This window comes from Populus alba, chromosome 11 (genome assembly GCF_005239225.2).
Source record: "Populus alba chromosome 11, ASM523922v2, whole genome shotgun sequence".
NCBI classification, from domain to species: Eukaryota; Viridiplantae; Streptophyta; class Magnoliopsida; order Malpighiales; family Salicaceae; genus Populus; species Populus alba.
The window spans coordinates 17,238,368-17,254,471 of record NC_133294.1 but is presented as its reverse complement, the minus strand read 5'-3'; the positions used below and the strand labels follow the sequence as shown (position 1 = coordinate 17,254,471).

At 33.5% G+C, this 16,104-nt stretch overlaps 2 protein-coding genes across 3 annotated transcripts; both read left to right on the top strand.

Annotated features, from left to right (window-relative positions):
* The first annotated feature begins 457 nt into the window (after positions 1-457).
* On the top strand, positions 458-3,728 carry LOC118031514 (G-type lectin S-receptor-like serine/threonine-protein kinase At1g11300). 2 transcript variants are annotated; one of them, XM_035035946.2, is made up of 7 exons: positions 458-1,817; positions 1,991-2,098; positions 2,207-2,406; positions 2,485-2,695; positions 2,796-3,033; positions 3,118-3,268; positions 3,346-3,728. In XM_035035946.2, the coding sequence occupies exons 1-7, from the start codon at positions 524-526 to the stop codon at positions 3,652-3,654; spliced, it is 2,511 nt and encodes an 836-aa protein (XP_034891837.1). In that variant the 5' UTR covers positions 458-523; the 3' UTR covers positions 3,655-3,728. The 2 variants fall into 2 exon arrangements, with proteins under 2 accessions (XP_034891837.1, XP_034891836.1); XM_035035945.2 differs by having other exon boundaries at positions 459-1,817; positions 1,985-2,098.
* A 5,205-nt stretch (positions 3,729-8,933) lies between these two features.
* On the top strand, positions 8,934-12,353 carry LOC118031519 (G-type lectin S-receptor-like serine/threonine-protein kinase At1g11300). Its single transcript, XM_073412284.1, has 7 exons — positions 8,934-10,311; positions 10,482-10,595; positions 10,704-10,903; positions 10,982-11,192; positions 11,356-11,587; positions 11,683-11,794; positions 11,876-12,353. Exons 1-7 carry the CDS (start codon positions 9,021-9,023, stop codon positions 12,248-12,250), a joined length of 2,535 nt encoding a protein of 844 aa, XP_073268385.1. The 5' UTR covers positions 8,934-9,020; the 3' UTR covers positions 12,251-12,353.
* Positions 12,354-16,104: the final 3,751 nt, after the last annotated feature.

Genomic DNA, 16,104 nt, shown 5'->3' with positions numbered 1-16,104 from the left:
TCGGCCGAAAAATACCGACAGAAAAAATTCCGTCGGTATGTCCGTTGGTATTTAGCGATTTTCTGGTAGTGATTTGATGATTTCAAAAAGTAAACCTAAAATATCATAGAAAATGCTTAATATAAACACCCCCCTTTTTTTTGGACTGCAAGATTCTAATTGCAAAAGACCGCACGCGTATGTATTGTGATAATATTCAATAAATTTTTTTTTTTTTATCGATCTCACAAGTTAGGGGACCAGTTTCATCTTGATGAAATATAACTATTTTAGCACAAGACGGTCAAAATCTCAGAGTAAAACATAACCCTGCTTATGTAATATAACAGTTTGGTTAAACATTGTTTGTAGATGGAAATTTACAGAAAACATAAGAATTTCTAACTGCTAAACTTAGTTTATATTTGAAAAATAACTTCATGATTGGAATTAAAAGTATAGGAAGAGAGATTCTTCTTCGTGGCATTCTTTCTCTGAACAGTCATTTAGCCATTTATTGGTCTTCCATTCTCATCAACAAGTTATGGCACTTGGAAACTGCAAAGTTGCAGTAGCTCTTCTTCTGTTTCTATCATGTTCCAGTTCGTTTTATGGTGATGCAGGAGATACCATTACTCCTTCTCAACCCATCAAAGATCCAGAAGCTATAGTCTCTGCCGGCAATATGTTCGAACTGGGATTTTTCAGCCCAGTTAACTCAACATATCGATCTGTCGGAATATGGTACAGTAATATATCAGCAGAAACTCAAGTACTATGGGTGGCTAACAGAAACAAGCCAATCAACGATTCTTCTGGGACGATGACAATATCTGAAGATGGAAATCTTGTGGTTTTGAATGGTCAGGGAGAGGTTCTGTGGTCATCCAATGTTTCAATTGGGTTCAATCAATCAACTGCACAGCTTACTGATGATGGAAACCTTGTCATGAAAGCTGGACCGAATGGAAACCTTGTATGGCAAAGTTTCCAGCAGCCTACGGATACTTACATACCAAAGATGAGACTTAGTGCTAACGCAAGAACTGGGAACAAGACACCGTTAACGTCATGGAGAAGCTCATCTGATCCTTCAGTTGGAAACTTCTCTGCTGGTGTCAATCCATTAGGAATTCCTGAGCTCTTCATCTGGTACAACGGTCATCCATTTTGGCGTAGCGGTCCATGGGTTGGCCAGAACTTTATTGGAGTACCAGAAATGTCTATTTCTGTGTATCTAAGTGGATTTAGTCTAAAAGATGAAGGAGATGGCACTTTCACTCTGAGTTTAATTGTAGACCCAGCTTTCCGATCCACGTATGTTTTGACTTCACATGGAAAATTTACAGAACAATACTGGGATTATGGGAAGGGAGGTTGGACGTATGATGACTGGGAAGCTCCATCAACAGAGTGTGATATTTATGGCAAGTGCGGACCATTTGGAAGCTGCGATGCACAGAGCTCACCCATCTGCACATGTTTAGAAGGGTTTGTAGCAAAAAATCAAGATGAATGGAACAAAGGAATTTGGACTAGCGGTTGTGTTAGGGCGACATCGTTGCAGTGTGATAGAATACACAATGGTAGTGAAGCGGGAAAAGAAGATGGATTTATGAAGCTAGAGATGATGAAGGTGCCAACCTTTGCCGAGTACTGGTTAAATCCGTCCTCCGAACAAGAATGTAAAGATGAGTGCTTGAGGAATTGTTCCTGTGTCGCTTATTCATATTATAACGGTTTTGGCTGTATGGCATGGACAGGAAACTTGATTGATATACAAAAGTTCTCTGAAGGAGGGACAGATCTCAACATTCGCCTGGCGTATACAGAACTTGGTAATTGTTACAATATTTTTTAATTTTCCTTCACTAGTGTTACGTTTTTCAGGTGTGCATAACTAGTGTACATACAAAAACTTATGTATCTGTATAAGGAAACATTGATAAGTTTTTTCGTATTTCCTTTACATTTTTGCCAAATAACCATCATTACAATTTTTTAGTTGCAGATAACAAGAGAAACATGAAAGTAATCATCAGTATGTCGGTGATTGTAGGAGCCATAGCTATCTGCATCTGTGTGTTTCTTTCTTGGAAGTGGATGGGTACACATAGAGGTGATATGCTACGTCTTATTAGCTTACTGGACTTCTAAACTTTACAATTTTAACAAGTAAAGAAAAACACCATTCACAAATAATAACGATACTTCCACTTGAATCCAGAAAGGAAGTTGATAAGTGAGGAGACCTTATCGTTCAGAACGAGAGAAGCACAAGGAACAGTTTTTGATGGAAACTCGCCCGAAAACGTCAAGGAAGTTAAACTTGAACCACTCTTCAAATTAAAAATTCTTGAAACTGCTACAAACAACTTTGACATATCCAAGAAGCTTGGGCAGGGCGGCTTTGGTGCAGTATACAGGGTAATTCTTCTGGAACTAAAGGTGCTTTATAGTTATTTAGAGCAAATAGGTATTTATTGGTTTGATGTGACATTGTAGGGAAAATTGCCAGATGGGCAGGAAATAGCTGTTAAAAGACTTTCTAAAACATCTGGTCAAGGGCTCGAAGAGTTTATGAATGAAGTCGTGGTGATTTCTAAACTCCAACACAGGAATCTTGTGAGGCTTCTTGGTTGCTGTGTTGAAGGAGAAGAGATGATGTTGGTTTATGAGTACCTGCCGAATAAAAGCTTGGATGCAGTTCTCTTTGGTTAGAGCAACTGCCCTCTTTTGTTTAGCTACTACTTTTCTTGACTCATTTTCCTTTGCCCTTGTTTTCTGATGATTTTTTCCGGATACAATATGCTTAGATTCACTCAGGAAAGGACAACTACATTGGGAAAGACGCTTCGACATTATTAACGGGATTTGTCGAGGCCTTCTTTACCTTCACAGAGATTCTAGACTAAGAATTATTCATAGAGATCTGAAGCCAGGTAACATCTTATTGGACCACGAGCTGAATCCCAAAATTTCAGACTTTGGAATGGCCAGGATTTTTTGTGGAAATGAAGATCAAGTGAATACTACCAGGGTCGTTGGAACCTAGTAAGTATATATTTATTTATTTTCATTTTAACTCCTATTACCGTTTTGCAACTTTGAGCTCAGAAATCTGTGATCCTCATGCAGTGGCTATATGTCCCCTGAATATTTAATGAAAGGAAGATTTTCAGAGAAATCAGATGTATTTAGCTTTGGAGTGTTGTTGCTGGAGATCGTAAGCGGAAGAAAGAACTCTAGTTTTTATGACAATGAGCATTCTTTGAGTCTTATAGGATTTGTATGTCTGGCCGCCTTTCAATTTCTGATACTATTAAACTTGCAAACTCTTACATGGATGGATTTTTATATTTTCAGGCTTGGAAACTGTGGAATGAAGGTGACATTACAGCTCTGGTCGATCCTGCAATATCAGATCCATGTTTTCAGGTGGAGATATTCCGATGCATACAGATTGGTCTGTTGTGTGTGCAAGAAGTGGCGAAAGACAGACCGGCAGTGTCTACCATCAGTTCCATGCTAAATAGTGAAATTGTGGATCTTCCTCCTCCAAAGAAACCAGCATTTGTTGAAAGGCAGAGTTCCTTGGATACAGAGTCCATTACACACAACCAAAAGATAAATTCCATTAACAATGTGACGATTTCTGATCTTAACGGCCGATAGAGTTCAGAACATGTTTACTTTTCTATTAGATATTAATATATTTTATCATTGTAAAATTTTATAGAACATTACATTGCTGGGTATGACTTAATAAGATTTGCATCTTGAAGAAAATATCTACTACTCTGAGGAAAACTCAGAATGGCCGTCCTCTCCATCTTAATGCTGTTTCTTCAAAAAATGTTCGAAATGATGGCTTCTGTACCTCCTCCTTTAAAAAATGATGTGTTTTCATTTACCCAAAAAAAAAAACCTATATCAAGCTTACTTCAAAACAGTAATGTCAAAAGACAATATAATCATCTTGGAGCTAGGCGGGACCTTGTTCTAGCGAAATCCAGAATAATTTGGGAAAGTTTTCTTTAAGGATGAAAACATAAAGATTTCTGACTTTGAAATATTAAACAGTTTTTTTAAAAAACAATTTATGAGCTCTTCTTTAAAAAATATATATATAAGTCAGTTTATCAACAATATAAACAGTTGATATTTTACTTTCATAATATAATTATTGAATTTCAAAATATATGAAATAAAGTTTTCTTTACGTTTTAGATTTGTAATCTTAAAGTTTGAGAAACTTTATTTGATTTAATTATTGATAGCGCAAAATATTATAGTTAAATTTATTTCTGAAAATTTAAATTTACCATTAGAACTATATCTTGAATCACATCAAATTAGGTGAATTAAGACAATAAATTAAATGAGGATAATCCAATGTAATCATATAAAGTTTACTATGGTGTATTGTGACGTAGATGCTAGACTATTATGTGATTGAAAGGAAAACCCCAACCCAAAACATATCTTTACTATAATTAGTTTAGAACATGAGATCCAAAGAGATATGTTGGAGACTAGATAAGTTGTTGGATGGATATATCCTATGATAGATGATTAGCATTATATAAACTTAAAGTCTAGAGCTAACTTTTCAAACCCTATATCCTTACTTTTTGTTTGTTATTTTGTGATTTTTTAATTATTAATTTGATTTAGACTGTTGAGTTATAAAAATAAAATACTTACTCTAATAAAACAATGTTAGTCTATAGTACATAATTTAATATAATATTTGTTATTATTTGGGGGTGATGCTGGCCTGTATAATAAACCATCATACATATTTATTATACTGTTATACCTAACAGAGGTTTTTTTGCTTGGAAATGTAGCAGCACAAACATATTTTCTTTCCCCTTCTATTTTTATATTGATGTTTTGACTTGTAGCACACTACTAGATTAACATAGTTTAAACTATGTTTGTATATGTTATTGGTATGCTTAATTATACCCTTATCATGTATGGACTTTGTTATAACTTGATTTTTTTACTTTTTATTTTTGTATATATTAAAAAAAAACACAAAAAATATATTTTTTCAGTAAATTTAGTTATTTAATTATTTTTATTTAATTTTTATGTATTAAAAAATCTTGAAAATCATTAAAAAAACAAAAAAAATGCAAAAATAAAAAAAATATAGTTGAGGATGAAATTAGGCAAATAATAGAGAATCAAATGCAAAAAATTGAGTTTGAGAATTTCTTTGGTGGTTTCAATTGAAAATGAAATTGAAAAATTAACTTAATTTGATTTAATTTGAATAAGATTGAAAGAAATTGAAAGTGCAATGTTGAGTTTAAAATAAATAGTCAAGTTAGGAATCAATTGAGGGGTTAATTGAAGAAGAAAATCAAAATTAAAAGTTAAATTGGTTAAAATTGCATAATTTTAGGAACCAATAATGAATTTACAACAAGAAGGTAAAATTTGGAGATCCAAATTGATTCAATTATAAACACAATTGAAAAGAAAAATGTAATTCTTTTGAAATTACAGGAATTTGAAAAAGACAGACTAAAAAAAAAAAGATTAAATTGAAAAAGATCAATTTAAGGATTAATTTTAAGAAATCAAAGATAAGGCTCTCATTGAACGAAATTTAAAAGTCAATAACTGTAATGAAAAGGAGAAAATATTCGAGAGGCTGGTTGAACTTCGTTTCAGTACTTTTTGTTTACAATTAGTTCAATCCAGCCCAATTTGGTCCAATAATTTTATCAAATTAATTCGATTTAGTCTCTAATTAATTCATGAGGCAACCTTCCCCCTCCTCTTCAACCTTCCCCTCATAAACCCTCATTCTCCACAGCAGCCTGCGTCTCTTCACACAGGTCCTTTTCCACACAACCTGTAATAGGCCCAAGAAAAACCCACCAAAGTCAACCCATTCCGGCCTTCATCTTCTTCTCCGAACCATACCCACGGCCATAAATCACCATCTTCAACCCCCTTACCATATATACCAGCCACCATCTCTGACAGTCACCGTCGATCGACCACCATTCTCTACTGGCTTCCTACTTGCCCAATCTCCACCTCTTCATGGTGTTTCTCTCACCGCAGACTCGGCCACAATAATAGCAAAGTCTGGAGTCCACTCTCGGTCACCACTAACGACAAGAACCTCTCTGCCCCACCAGTAGCAACGACGAGCCCTACACCATCAGAAAACGGCAGCAACTCCTCCACGGCCAGATATTCACGGCGACCATCACATCACCCTCTCAGTTTCGCCCATAACGCCAGCCAGGAGGAGACACCCAGGAGAAATTGGAAGAATGTGGGCTACAAACAAATTTCGTGTCTTTAAGTTTTTGCAGGTATATTTAAAAGGGAGTGTGGGTACACACACACAAACAATTTCATGAAGCTTAATTGACTAGAGCGTGAATGCACGCGTAACACGTGGTCCAATCATATTTTACTAGCAACTTTTGGTGTTTTACATTTACACTCGAAAAGTCAATCTTAAACCCTCGAATTATGATTCATGTTATTTCTGTATTTAACTTTGTGTGTATCAGTATCAGCACACTTCATTGGTATTTTGTATGGATTTTTTTTTAAAATAAAAATCTCATAAAAATATAATAGCAAATGAGAAAAAGCCCCAAATAAAAATATTGCTTTTTTTAGTATTATTTGTTATTTAATATTTTAAGCATTAGTTATAATAATTTGGAGTCCTCAAATCTTACCAGCATCAAAGTTTATTAAGCTAGCCTAATAGCCAGCTAATCTATTTTGGATTTGTTTGAGAGTATGATTGTTATTATTTTTTAAATTGTTTTTTTATTTTGAAATGCATCAAAATAATATATTTTTTTATTTTTAAAAATTATTTTTAAGATCAGCGTATCAAACAATTTAAAATATAAAAAAATAATTTTTAATAAAAAAATTAAAAATTTTTAAAAATATGGGTTAGCTTGCGTTTACAAACGCTCTCTAAAAAAAATTACAAAGATAATAAATGGCCAAAACCCAATTCTTATTTTTACTATCTTGTGGATTACATGCCCATTTTAAAAATGACTTAGATGGCAAGTCTCCTTTTATATTATATCCAAATCTTGTTAAAAAAACAATTTTTTAGAAAAAATGTCAGTTTGTTAGACTTTTTACAACTTTTTTTTTTAGAAATAATTTCTTAAATGCCGAGTCTATTTAGATAAAATTAGAAACTTATATAACAAATATGAAATAGGTAGAAATAAGTAAAGAAGTTTGTATATAAAATAGTTGAGGCGTTTGTTGTGATTTTTTTAAATTCTTTTAAGTATATATATTTTTTTTTGGTAAGAAACATATGAAGCTATAATGTTTGAAAAACATAATGAAAATGCTTTTATCCATACTCTTTAAGATCATCAGTTGTGGTTGAAGACTGGATCCAATTGATTACCTGATAGGAATCGGATTTATACTGTTTTAACTCTTGGCACACAACAGTTCCAAGCCAGTCGATGCTATAATTTAAAGCGAGGGTCTAGAATAGGTCTAGGAGCAAGTGGCCAAATTAGAATAAGATATGAAAGGCATATTAGAAGAAGAAAACAAGAAGAATTGGGAGAAAATGATAGAATTTATGGCTTTACAGTATCATGCTCCTTTTCCTGGTCCTAACTCATTTGTGTAACAATATATTTATTGCTGTAAAATTATTTTTGATGAAATTTTATTTTATTATGATTTTTTTTTAAAATTAACAATTACATAACTAAAAAAAATACTAAACTTTCGATGGAATCACCAATTTTTTGTTATCATTCGGTGATTTTGTTAGAAATATAGATATTTTTTTTCTCAAAAGTTATAAAATGGTTTAGAAGTTTTAGGCTTTTATGATAGAATTAGAAATGAACATTCTATCACCAATTCGATCGCTTATTCCGTAAGCAATATTTAGTTTTTGCTGGTGAAATAGGTGATATAATATTTCATCGGCAAATGTAATACTGTTTACTCGTCAAAGGAATATACCGTAAGTGTTTTCTAATTTTCTGGTGGCGTGTGTTGGTCACGCGCTCAAATTGGGTTGGTGACAGTTTTCTTTCACTGTTAATTTTTTCTTCCGGGGACAATTTGTGTAGATCAATAAGGGTTAAACAATTAGATTGGAAAAGGCGCTTCTAAATTGTCCAAATAATTTGTTTACCTTCATAGACTCATGGAGATTCTAGACTAAGAATCATTCATAGGGATCTGAAGCCTGCAAGTAACGTCTTGTTGGATGACAGAGAAGATCAAGTGGATGCTACTAGGGTTGCAAGTAGACTTTTCTTTCCTATTTTTTACTGTATTCAAGCATCAACATGGTTTGAGCTAAAAAACTGTGGATCTTATGCTGTGGTTTATATGTCCCCTGAATTTGCAAGGGAAGTCAAAGGTTTTTAGCTTTTGATGCTGGAAAAAAAGTCAAAAGATTGCTGCAATAACTGGCTGAAGTCTGAAGGGCCACATAAGGTTTAATAAAAAGAATTCAACTATGCCATATATCAGTTGATGGTTCAGAGTACAAATTTAATCATCGCCCACATAAATATTGCAGGCAAATTCAAAAGAGACCAAGTACGAATAAAGCTACTTTAAAATAAGAATGTCAGAGCTTCTTGATAGCGCCTAACAGGAACATGTCAGTCATGGTGAGGCAAGTGTATGTTTTGTGATAATATCCTATAAAAATAAAAATTCTATCGATCTCACAACCTAGTTGATGAGGTTCATCCTGATGAAACATCACTATTTTAGCACAAGAGGGTGAAAATCTCAGAGTAAAACATAACCCTGCTTATGTAATATAACAGTTTGGTTAAACATTGTTTATAGATGGAAATAAGTCAGAAAACACAAGAATTTCTGACTTATAATTGCTAAACTTAGTTTATATTTGAAAAAATAACTTCATGATTGGAATTAAAAGGACAGAAAGAGAAATATTCTTCTTCGTGGCATTCTTTCTCTGAACAGTCAATAAGCAATTTGTAAATCTTCCATTCTCATCAATAACAAGTATGGGACGTGGCAACTGCGAAGTTGCAGCAGCTCTTCTTCTGTTTCTATCATGTTCCTGTTCAGTTTATGGTGATGCAGGAGATAACATAACTACTTCTCAACCCATCAAAGATCCAGAAGCTATAGTCTCGGCCGGCAATAAGTTCAAACTGGGATTTTTCAGCCCAGTTAATTCAACATATCGATATGTCGGAATATGGTATGGTAATATATCAGTAGCAACTCCAGTACTATGGGTGGCCAACAGAAACAACCCAATCAACGATTCTTCTGGGATGATGACAATATCTGAAGATGGAAATCTTGTGGTTTTGAATGGTCAGGGAGAGGTTCTGTGGTCATCAAATGTTACAAATGGGTTCAATCAGTCAACTGCACAGCTTACTGATGATGGAAACCTTGTCTTGAAAGCTGGACCGAATGGAAATCTTGTATGGCAAAGTTTCCAGCAGCCTACAGATACTTACTTATCAAAGATGAGATTTAGGGCTAACGCAAGAACAGGGAACAAGACACTGCTAACGTCCTGGAGAAGCTCGTCTGATCCTTCTGTTGGAAACTTCTCGGCTGGTATCAATCCATTAGGAATTCCTGAGTTCTTCATGTGGTACAATGGTCATCCATTTTGGCGTAGTGGTCCATGGTGTGGTCAGAGTTTTATTGGAATACCAGGAATGTATACTTCTGTGTATCTAAGGGGATTTAGTCTACAAGATCAAGGAGATGGAACTTTCACTCTGAGTTCAATTCAAAACCCAGCTTACCGTTTAACACATGTTTTGACTTCTCATGGAAAATTTACAGAACTATACTGGGATTATGGGAAGCAAGGTTGGGAGAATAACTTGGAAGTTCCATCAACTGAGTGTGATATTTATGGCAAGTGCGGGCCATTTGGAAGCTGCGATGCACAGAATTCACCTATCTGTAGATGTTTAAAAGGGTTTGTTGCAAAAAATCAAGATGAATGGAATAAAGGAATTTGGACTAGCGGTTGTGTTAGGATGACATCGTTGCAGTGTGATAGAATACAGAATGGTAGTGAAGTGGGAAAAGAAGATGGATTTATGAAGCTAGAGATGATGAAGGTGCCAACCTTTGCCGATTACTGGCCATATCTGTTATCCGTACGAGAATGCAAAGATGAGTGCTTGAAGAATTGTTCCTGTGTCGCTTATTCATATTATAAAGATTTTGGCTGCATGGCATGGACAGGAAACTTGATTGATATACAAAAGTTCTCTGAAGGAGGGACAGATCTAAGCATTCGCCTGGCGTATACGGAACTTGGTAATTGTTATATATTTTCTAATTTTCATTCACTAGTGTTTCGTTTATCAGGAGTGCATAACTAGTGTAGATACATGAAGTGTTGTATCATTATGAGAAAATATTAATAATTTGTTTTTTTCATATTTCCATTGCATTTTCGCCAAATAACCATCAGTACAATTTTTTAGATGCAGGTAACAAGAGAAACATGAAAGTAATCATCAGTATGTCAGTGATTGTAGGTGCCATAGCTATCTGCATCTGTGTGTTTTTTTATTGGAAGTGGATGGCTACACATAGAGGTAATATGCTACGTTTTATTAGCTTACTGGACTTCTAAACTTTACAATTTTTACAAGTAAAGAAAAACACAATTAACAAATAATAACGATACTTCCACTCGAATTCAGAAAGGAAGTTGATAAGTGAGGAGACCTTATCGTTCAAAACGAGAGAAGCACAAGAAACAGTTTTTGATGGAAACTCGCCCGAAAACGTCAGGCAAGTTAAACTTGAACCACTCTTCAAATTACAAATTCTTGAAACAGCTACAAACAACTTTGACATATCCAAGAAGCTTGGGCAGGGCGGCTTTGGTGCAGTATACAAGGTAATTCTTCTGGAGCTAAAGGTTCTCTATAGTTATTTAGAGCAAAAAGGTATTTATTGGTTTGATGTGACATTGTAGGGAAAATTGCCAGATGGGCTGGAAATAGCTGTGAAAAGACTTTCTAAAACATCTGGTCAAGGGCGCGAAGAGTTTATGAATGAAGTGGCGGTGATTTCTAAACTCCAACACAGGAATCTTGTGAGACTTCTTGGTTGCTGTGTTGAAGGAGAAGAGATGATGTTGGTTTATGAGTACATGCCGAATAAAAGCTTGGATGCATTTCTCTTTGGTTAGGGCTACAGCTCTGTTTTGTTTAGCTACTACTTTTCTTGACTCATTTTCAATTTCACAGATCATTAGTTTCAAGCAGGAGAAGCAGATTGCTACTTTTCTTGACTCATTTTCTTTTGACCTTGTTTTCTCATGATTTTTTATGGATACAATTTGTTTAGATTCACTAAGGAAAGGACAACTAGATTGGAAAAGACGCTTCAACATTATTAATGGTATTTGTCGAGGTCTTCTTTACCTTCACAGAGATTCTAGACTAAGAATTATTCATAGAGATCTGAAGCCCAGTAACATCTTATTGGACCACGAGCTGAATCCAAAAATTTCAGACTTCGGAATAGCCAGGATTTCTGGCGGCAATGAAGTGAATACTACCAGGGTTGTTGGAACCTTGTAAGTAGTGTTTTTCTTCTTTTTTTTTTTTTTCCATTTTCACTTCTATTACTGTTTCTCTAATTTGAGCTCAGAAAGCTGTTGTGCTTATGCAGTGGCTTTATGTCCCCTGAATATTTAATGGAAGGAAGATTTTCAGAGAAATCAGATGTGTTTAGCTTTGGAGTGTTGTTGCTGGAGATTGTGAGCGGACGAAAGAACGCTCATTTTTTATGGCAGTGAGCATGCTTTGAGTCTTATAGGATTTGTATGTCTGTCCGCCTCCCTGCCTGAGATATATCTGCAAAGATCCTTTCAATTTCTGATACTATTGAACTTGCAAACTCTTACATGGATGGATTTTTATATTTGCAGGCTTGGAAACTGTGGAATGAAGGTGACATTGCAGCTTTGGTCGATCCTGCAATACCAGATCCATGTTTTCAGGTGGAGATATTCCGATGCATGCATATTGGTCTGTTGTGTGTGCAGGAATTGGCAAAAGATAGACCGGCCGTGTCAACTATCATTTCCATGCTAAATAGTGAAATTGTGGATCTTCCTCCTCCAAAGAAACCAGCATTTGTTGAAAGGCAGACTTCCTTGGGTACAGAGGCCATTACTCAGAGCCAAAAGATAAATTCCATTAACAATGTGACGACTTCTGATCTTGAAGGCCGATAGAGTTCAGAACATGTTTACTTTTCTGTTTGATCATTGTTAAATGTTATATAACATTACATTGCATGGTATGACTTAATCAGACTGCTATCAGGCTGTCAGTGTTGTGGTATTTTTATTCTACTGTCCTCTTTACATGTTTTTAATATATTTTTATTGCTTTTACTTTCAAAGCAATCTAATATTTTATCCTAGTCTATGATATCAATAATCTAATATGTTCAAGGGCTTCTTTCACATCCAGTTTTAGAGTGCTAGGAGTAGAAATATTGAAGTCTCTAGGGACTCTAATTTAGCTCAAGTAATTAAAGTTCAAACATATCTTGGCTACCTCCCTTTATGTTTCTTAAATCCATGAAGGATGATATTGGAATCATTAATTAAAATTTAAGTAAGAGTAGAAAAGATCAATGTTACATTGATAACAGAATTCCTAAAAAAACTTTAGGGTTTTAAGTATTCTAGTTCTTTCTTTTATTTTCCTTTTGGTGGATGATCTAAGATTGCTAATGATAAAATTTTAGCAAAATAAGAAGTGGTTTCATTGATTAAAAAAAGAAGAAAAGGTGGTACAGCAATGTTTCTGCCACAAAACCACGGGCTACATAGTATATAAATAATTAGAGTCCGAAATTAATGTTGCGATAAAAAGATAGTTGGAAAAGTCAAATTTCCGAAATACGAGTAATGAAAGGCGGTTAAAAAAGGTCTTCAGAATGGATTTTAAACTCGTAAGCAAAACTCGGACGCCTTTGGTCTAGAACAGTATGCGCCTCTACATAAGCTTTGTGATTTAAGGTAAGATTGTCAATTTCGTTCTGTTTTGTTTGGAATGGTCGAAACATTCTATATCAATTTAAAAAATAAAACAAAACGGAATAATTTTTATCTTATTTTAAATCTCGATCTGTTCCGGATTTTTCGATTAAATTTCGGCCTGAACGTTCCGGTTTCATTCCACATGTTTCGTTTCACTCTTAAAAGCCGTTGAATCAAATTGAACTTTATTCAATTTCATTAATCAAACCACCCAAGTATAAAAGACTATTTTTCATTACTATTTTCAATAATAATGATATTAATAATAATATTGAAAATTATCATTACTATTTTCATTAACAATGATATTAATATTTTAAAATTAGATTTATCACTAATATATAGTTGGTTATATTCATGTTTATACTTTGTAGGAATTTGAGCAAAACAAGGATGCTTTAGATTCCATTAATCTTGATAACATTGATCAAACTTTATATTTAAAATATTTGTGTTAAAAATTTTTACTTTCATAATATTTTGATATTTTGTTTAAGTTGAATTACTTTAAGTTAAAGATATATTTAATCTTGACCATTTAGAAATATTTTAAATTTTAAAATTATATTTATTTGGCATTGTGTGTGTGTGTCTATATATGAATAGTACAACCCCAAAACAGCACGCCGAAACACTCCGAAACTGAAATATTCAATTCCAATAGAAAAAACAAAACACCTACTAAAATGAAATTGACAACCTTGATTTGAGGTAATCGGGTACCTGAATCAAAATCTATGGCCCTCTAAAGGACTAGGGCGTGTTTGCCATTTCAAGCAATCTTTTGGGCTTTTGTCTGTCACTTTTATCCATAAACTCATCAACTAGACATCTCGTATTAGTTACTTGCAAAGAACTCATCCTTGTATCCATGTCATGATACAATGACTTATTAGTTGGGTGGTACTGGTTGAATTAGATGAATTGATTGTTCAGTTGAGTCGGCTTCGGCAATACACTTTTCCTTATTAATTTAGATTTTTTTTTTGTTAGTTAAATCCTTTGATTGTTTAGGATTTTATGCCTATAAATAAGCTTGTAATCAAAAAGTGAGAGAAGTATGTAGAAAAGCTTACAGAGTGTATTTTTGAGAAAACACTACACACAAAAACATCTTCCCCCTCAAAATTTTCTTGTTCTTTATTTTTTATTTTTAAGATTATCTCCTACCACACCTAAAGTTTCTTCCAACAAGTACTATCAAAGCTTGTTTTGTTATTGTTTGACATGACTAATATAAACTTCTCACTTCAATGTACTTATTTGACAAATTATGAAATTTGGTGTATTCATATGAAAGTGGGAAGCCATGCAAAAGGCACGGAGAAAAGATCAACAAGCACTCACAATTATCCACCAATATCTAGATGATGTCACTTTTGAGATAGTAGCTAATGTAACCACTACCAAGTAAGCATGAGAAGTTTTGCAATAATCAAACTAAGGAGCTGAAAATGTTAGAAAGGTACACCTATAAAAGTTACGAGTTGACTTTGAAAAGCTACATATGCTTGAATGAGAGAGTATTTAATTAGATTACTTTGCTAGAGTTTTGACCATATACAATCAAATAAAGAGATATGGGGAGAAGGTGAAGCAAACATGTGTGGTGGAAAAGATTCTATGCTCGCTGCAAAAAAAAAGTTACATTATATGGTGGTCGTGATAGAGGAGTCATATAATATGGATTTTATTACAATTCAAGGACTCATGAAAAAACTACAAGCTCATGAAAAAAGTGTAAGCCCAGGTTGAAAATTAGGCAGAAAAGAAATCTATGTGCTTATAGAATAGATTAAACATAAGTACCAAATAAGCATTAGAACGAACCAAGTACAAATAAATAAATAAATAAATAAAATATATTCAAGAAATAAAAAAAATACAGAAATGTGAATAAAATATTATTGGAAGTGAATTACCAAAAAATAAATTATCAATATGTAACTAAATAAAATTCAAATTCACCAGGGTAAAAAATTTATATAGACAAATGTCGGGATCCAAGAATTTTATCCTAGGAACATGAAATTTACTATTTGGGAAATAGAGAGAATTTGGTAAAAGTTATGTGAGTGTGTATATATGTGTGCGCGCGCGCTCGGGGCAAGAAGAAAACAAAGAGAAGGGAAACTACTATTTACATATGAGAGAGATAGAATTGTAAAGGAAGCATAAAATCTTGAGAGAAGATTTTGAGGGAACATTAACCAAGTTTAGTGAGCATTAATTGGAAGGAAGAAAAATCAAGTGAAGGTGAGTAGAAAAGAAGAGAGAAAGTTCAGCCAAGATTAAAGAAGAGGAGGAGTTGGAAGCTTGATTTGGGAAGTGTTTAGAGTTTAATTACTTGCTTGGTAAAGCATTTTAAAGACTTTTAATTTGATTTTAATGGTTTAAAATCCTTAATTGATTGAATTTTTTAAATTGAAAAGTTAGGGTTCTTGAATAAATTTAGGGGAAATAAAAATTTATTGTAATTTGTCATGAGGAATAATGTGAAAATTAGAGTAAAGTGATTAAATTATTGTAATTGAAGTAAAGTTTTTGATAATTAAATAGAGCTAGAGGCCGGCCAATGATAAGAGATTTTAGGGGATTTAATTGTGAATAAATGTTGTTAAGTGATAAATCCATAAGCATGAAGTTACATTAGAATTGGGTTATTGAAGAAATGATTAATTAGAGAATGAAAGAAAATAAAATAAAAGTCTTCCCTCCATCTATTAAATAGTTTCGGCCTAGAGGAGAAAACTTAAAGGAGTCTTTCAATCTTGTTTTATGCTATCATGTTAATGTTGTATACTCCATGATATGAATTGATGAATAATGAAGTAAGTAGAACTATTTTTTAATATCTTTTTACAACTTCTTAAATTTCATGGAGCACTTGTGTTGATTCTTAAGATTGTGTGAAATATTATGATTAGTACTTAAAAATGCATGTTTATCAAGGGTTTATATCATCATTTTGCACTTAAAGTATCAATAACTCCTTAACTAAAGCATGTTTTATAATAACAAGTCTAATACTATAAAAT

What these genes read in the sequence shown, in the direction of transcription:
- LOC118031514 (XM_035035945.2), top strand. Translation starts at nt 524, where the DNA reads ATGGCACTTGGAAACTGCAAAGTTGCAGTAGCTCTTCTTCTGTTTCTA. An exon ending in GCTTTGGTGCAGTATACAGG is followed by an intron (nt 2,407 to 2,484) that starts GTAATTCTTCTG and finishes GTGACATTGTAG; the next exon opens with GGAAAATTGCCAGATGGGCA. An exon ending in CTTGGATGCAGTTCTCTTTG is followed by an intron (nt 2,696 to 2,795) that starts GTTAGAGCAACT and finishes CAATATGCTTAG; the next exon opens with ATTCACTCAGGAAAGGACAA.
- LOC118031519 (XM_073412284.1), top strand. Translation starts at nt 9,021, where the DNA reads ATGGGACGTGGCAACTGCGAAGTTGCAGCAGCTCTTCTTCTGTTTCTA. An exon ending in CTTGGATGCATTTCTCTTTG is followed by an intron (nt 11,193 to 11,355) that starts GTTAGGGCTACA and finishes CAATTTGTTTAG; the next exon opens with ATTCACTAAGGAAAGGACAA. An exon ending in GCGGACGAAAGAACGCTCAT is followed by an intron (nt 11,795 to 11,875) that starts TTTTTATGGCAG and finishes ATATCTGCAAAG; the next exon opens with ATCCTTTCAATTTCTGATAC.